General features: G+C 52.6%; 1 protein-coding gene across 1 annotated transcript; it reads right to left on the minus strand.

The window, feature by feature from the left end:
- Positions 1–668: 668 nt before the first annotated feature.
- LOC118103838 lies at positions 669–3,402 on the minus strand. Its single transcript, XM_035150941.2, has one exon. The coding sequence runs from the start codon at positions 2,252–2,254 to the stop codon at positions 1,304–1,306; it is 951 nt and encodes a 316-aa protein (XP_035006832.1). The 5' UTR covers positions 2,255–3,402; the 3' UTR covers positions 669–1,303.
- Positions 3,403–5,290: the final 1,888 nt, after the last annotated feature.

Raw genomic sequence — 5,290 nt, forward strand, 5'->3', positions numbered from 1 at the left:
GATCTACAAAAGTCAGTCAGTGAACTGACCTCAGAGTCTCCAGTCGACAGGTTGGACTCTGTAGAAAACCACACAGCTCCTTCACTCCTGAGTCCTGCAGGTCGTTGATACTCAGATCCAGTTCTCTCAGATGAGAGGGGTTTGACCTCAGAGCTGAAGCCAGAGAAGAACAGCTGATCTCTGACAGACTGCAGTACTTCAACCTGGATAAAGAATAAAACTTAACTGTAAATTAAACTGAGTTCATGTGTGAAAATAAAGGACTTTGACTAAACATCACTGTCTCTGTTTTCAGACCTGAAGTCTGAGTCAAGTTGTTCTGGACATTTTCTGGAACTTCTCCTGCAGCCTCCTAATAAAGTTTCTGAGTGAGTCCATGTGAGAATAGAGCAGGTGAATGTCCAGAGGATTCACAGAGAGCGAGTGGACGTGTTGAGGACACAAACACGTGAGACGGACGTGAAACTGAAAGAACACAAACATCTCAGGATGAAGAAGAGGAGCCGTACACGTAGAAGACGAAGACGTCAACTTGGAAACCCGAGGAGATTCCAGAGCTTTTGGTGATGAGGGCCGACGCCGGTGTGGATGAGCTGTAAACAACAACACTGATCTTTCCACAGCAGGATTTATACGTCATGTCCGGCCTCCTGCTGCTCCACCCGTTCTTCATATGTGAAGGTCAAACTCCAGAAAATGTCCAGACACTATTTTACAGAGTTCATGACTGAAAACAGCTTAAAAACCTTAGGCACAAACGCGGGATTTGGTTTGAGAAAAACCTTTAAATCCCCCATAACAAACCGCATGCATGACGGATTCACTGACAATGCGTGAATGTCGCTTACGCGCTTTGCCGATGTCAGTGCCAGTAAGAGAGCCGTTTTAAACGAGAGCATCTTAAGCTCTACCTGCTGCAGTGGCTCGAAGGGTGCGCAAGATAGCGCTTCGAGCACCAGTGTTAAATCCCACGGTGGGGTTAAGCTCCTTGACACCGGCCGCATCCGCCAAGCGCCCTTCATAAACTGGCAAACGAGAGGATGCTGTCCCGCCGTTTTGCCCCCAAAGCCTATGTGACATGCTGAAATAGCAGCTAAGTACACTTTGACCATGGAGAACGCCAGACCCTTGTCCAACAGTTCCTGTAGGAATGTCAAAATGCCAGATGTAGGGCTCTGAAAAGCCTCCAGACCTGCTTTTGCGCACCAATCCTCAAACGCGCGCCATTTGCCATCAATGCGTGTAGAAGGGGCCCTGGCGCTCTGAATGGTTTTGATGACACTCTGCGGAAGTCCCGCTGTGGTCAGATTCCGCCTCTCACGGGCCAAGCCCATAGAGCCATGCGCTCTGGATGAGGGTGAAAAATCTCTCCATGCGCCCGTGACAGGAGATCCCTCCGTAGAGGCAGAGGCCACGGCTGAGCGCACAACAGCTGGTATATCTCCGCTAGCCAGTGTTTTCCCAGCCAGCGGGGAGCTATAAGAATTAAGGCATGACCCCTCTCCCGCACTCTGGCAAGAGTAGGCGTGATCAGCTCTATCGGGGGAAAAGCGTACAGTAGAACCTGTGGCCACTCACCCCCATCGGGGCGTTCTGGCCGGTCAGGGAGTAAAACATCGGGCACTGTGTGTTTTCTTCTGACGCGAAGAGATCTACTTGAGCCCGGCCGAATTTTCCAATCCTTGTAGCGAGGGCTGCCCCTGGAGAGCAAATCTGCTCCCCAGTTCCGTGTGCCCGGGACATGTGTCGCCCTGAGGGATAACAGATGAGAACTGCTCCACACTATCAGTCTGTGTGCCAATGTGTTAAGATGACGTGAGCGCAGCCCCCCCTGTCTGTTGATATATGCCACCACGGTGGTATTGTCCGTTCTGACCAGAACATGTTGCCCTCTGAGAAGGGGCAGAAAGTGTTTCAGTGCCAGCGATACAGCCAATAGTTCCAGATAGTTTATGTGAGCGGACTGCATTAGTAAACTCCATGTTCCGCTCACTGTCCTCCCCTCGTGCGTGGCCCCCCAGCCCACAAGAGAGGCATCTGTTGTAATAACCCTTCGTGCCATGACCGTTCCCATGGCAACGCCCTTGGTCAGAAAACCCGTGCGTCTCCACGGGCGCAGCGCGTGGACGCAGGCCATGGAGACTAAGACCTGGCGATGACGGTGCGTCGGGCTCAGTTTGAGCGACGCTACCCAGCGCTGCACTGGTCTCATGTGTAAACGACCCAGTGGAACGACCACCAGAACTGAGGCCATCAGCCCTAACAGTCTGAGGCACGACCTGAACTTTAGCAACGCCCCCCTGCGAAAAAGTGCCAGACAAGCTTGGAAAGCCTTTATCCTTTCCGCTGACAGACGCGCCCTGAACGTGACTGCATCGAGGGACAGTCCTATGAATGCAATTCTCTGAGTTGGAATCAGAACACTCTTTTCCCCGTTTATTGCAAAACCCAGGGCCGCCAGATGTGATGTGAGCTGACTGGTGTGGGCCTGAACTTGCTGGGGCGACTGTGCCGCTATGAGTCAGTCGTCTATATACATCGCTAAACGCATAACCCCCTCCCTCAGGGGCGCTACAGCTGCCTCGGTGCATTTCACAAACACCCGTGGGCTTAATGAAAGACCGAACGGGAGCACCCGGTATTCGTATGTTATACCCTGGAAGGCAACCCTGAGATATTTCCTGTGAGGAGGATAAATAGGGATGTGAAAATATGCGTCTTTTAGGTCTATGGCTGTAAACCAGTCGCCTGGACGCACAAAGCGGATCAGTGCTGAATGTGTCAGCATTCTGAATTTGTACCGCCTCATGTGTGTGTTTAGTGCCCGCAGGTCCACTATCGGACGTACACCCCCGTCCTTCTTCGGGATCAGAAAATAGCTTGAATAGAAGCCACTCTGGTTCTGTTCTCGTGGAACCACCTGAACAGCCCCCTTGTTCTGTAGAGCAGTGATTTCTTTCTGCAAGATATGCGCCTTTTCTCCCTGCGCCTGTGACTGCAATATCCCGTTGAACTGGGGTGGAGTGGACGCGAATTGAAGCCTGTAGCCCCTGGTCACAGTCTTCATTACCCATTCCGATGCCCCACAGGTTCACCACTGTCGGGTTCGAGCCGCCAGCGGTCCTAGTGCCTGAGCGGCGGTGGGTAACACGAGCTGCGTGGGTTCCAGCGCTCGTATTGCCCTTTGCAACAGGCAGGCTGGGTCGCTGTGCCATAAGTGGAGCCATACTGCCCCCTTGTGGTGTTATGCGAGCCCGCGCCCCCATGTTCATGTCCATCATTTGGATTGTTTTTGTCATTTTCTGTTCGTTTTTTATGAACAAGTGAGGCTGCGCCCTCGGCATTTGGCCTGGATGCGCACCACATATGACATGTATTGAACATTTCACAGAGGGAAAAGGAATTTTGTGTTTGTTTGGGCACGGGTCTGTGTTTGTGCACTGTGTGCTTTCGGAAACACTCGGCTGCGGCTCCACAGAGCTCTCTGCAGCGCCGACCTTCCCTCTCTTTGATTGTACGTGAACTATGAGTGCCAACATGGCCTCTGCACGCCTTTTGTGGGTTCTGGAACAAGCTCCTCGGAGCTGACGCCTGGAAACAGTCCGCTTTGGAGGGCAGGGTGGGGCCGGCCGAGGTCATGGTGGACCTCCGCGTCCGGTGGAGGTGAGTCGCCAGTAAAGGTTCGCCCGGGGGCAGGTGAGAGAAGCCTTTTCCCTCCATTTCAGCCCAGTCCAACGTCGCCCCTCCCTGGACGGGGTTCTTGGTGGAGAATGGATTACTCCAGGACCGTGTCGCCTCCTCCAGGCACTCAGGAAATGCAGGCAGAAGCTGTTTGGTGGAAGCTTTTGCTCTGGGGAGCCTTTTACCCTCATAGCGGGACATGGTGGTCTCGGTGAGGGCTTCCGGCCACGCAATTCCCAATTTAACGGCCGCCTTCTTACAGACCTCGTGCAGGTCCATGCTGGAAGCCGGTGGGCTGCATGTACCATCCTCCGACGTCAGCCTCGCGGCTGGTGGGGTGAACGTGGATTCCACGTCCACCTCGTCATCATCGGAGCCGAGGCTAATAGACTCCAGTGAGTCGGAGACACCTCTGACGGTTACGCCCTGCCCGGACATTAGGTCGGTATCGGGCTCGTCGCAGTCATGTAGCGGTGCCACGGCGTCGAGCTGGTCGCCCCAGCTGGCACCCACGGGAAAGGTGTTTCCCTGGGTGTCTTCCGCACTATCCTGTGGACGGGGGATGGTTACCCCTATCACAGGATCCACCTCTAACAAACTAGCTTGGCGCGCTAGCCTGCGTCGGCGGGTTTTTGTGGACAGGCGTGCACAGTGTTCGCAGGTGTCCGGGGATGTTAGCGATTCTCGGGCGCGTTCCAGCCCGAGGCACATCGAACATACAGAGTGGGTATCTGCCCCCGAGCTTTTGTTTCCACATGTGCACAACCTCTGTGGTACGCTGCTCTCGCCCATGGTGAAGACAGGAGCAGGGTCCAAGTGGTGAGTATCTAGTATGGTGACTATCTACTAAACTCAGCCAGCTATGCAGTGTTCAGGTAACGCTCGTCGACCGAGTGGTTAGCTCGCTCTGTGAACAGTTTTGTTATCCCTTCAGCTACACCTGCCGTCTGAGATAATGCTTCTAGGAGCGAGAAGAGGTTTTAGACTGAGGCGATGACGTGACATCCGGTCTTATATAGAGGGAGGAAGTCCCTCCTCTCGTGACAGACGTCACGTCTGCCGGCCAGTCAGGACTGGCGTAGTGTAAAATTGCTTCTGGGGGACAGCGCGGAGGGCGTGTCCCATAGTGAGATACCGAACGAATGTTGAAAGAGAACATGATGTCTGACCTCAGAGTCTCCAGTCGACAGGTTGGACTCTGTAGAAAACCACACAGCTCCTTCACTCCTGAGTCCTGCAGGTCGTTTCCTCTCAGATCCAGTTCTCTCAGATGAGAGGGGTTTGACCTCAGAGCTGAAGCCAGAGAAGAACAGCTGATCTCTGACAGTCTGCAGCTCCTCAACCTGGATAAATAATAAAACTTAACTGTAAATTAAACTGAGTTCATGTGTGAAAATAACAGACACATATTCATGTCAGCACAGACTCATAACATGGAAGATAAATATGAAATCAGACGAGTCCTGATTCAGTAAAATAGATTAGTTGGACCCGGTCTCTGTCCTGCAGATCAGTTTAGGAAATCCAGAACTAAACTCAGTGTTTTAACAAGTAGCTGAATATTTAAAATGTCACAGATTAATTAATGAATGGATTCAAGTTATGTATT

The sequence above is a fragment of the Hippoglossus stenolepis genome, unplaced genomic scaffold (genome assembly GCF_022539355.2).
Source record: "Hippoglossus stenolepis isolate QCI-W04-F060 unplaced genomic scaffold, HSTE1.2 HiC_scaffold_30, whole genome shotgun sequence".
In the NCBI taxonomy this organism is placed as follows: domain Eukaryota; kingdom Metazoa; phylum Chordata; class Actinopteri; order Pleuronectiformes; family Pleuronectidae; genus Hippoglossus; species Hippoglossus stenolepis.

Bases quoted from the DNA above. Each gene is read 5' to 3' on its own strand.
- LOC118103838 (XM_035150941.2), bottom strand. From the start codon at position 2,254: ATGGCCTCAGTTCTGGTGGTCGTTCCACTGGGTCGTTTACACATGAGA.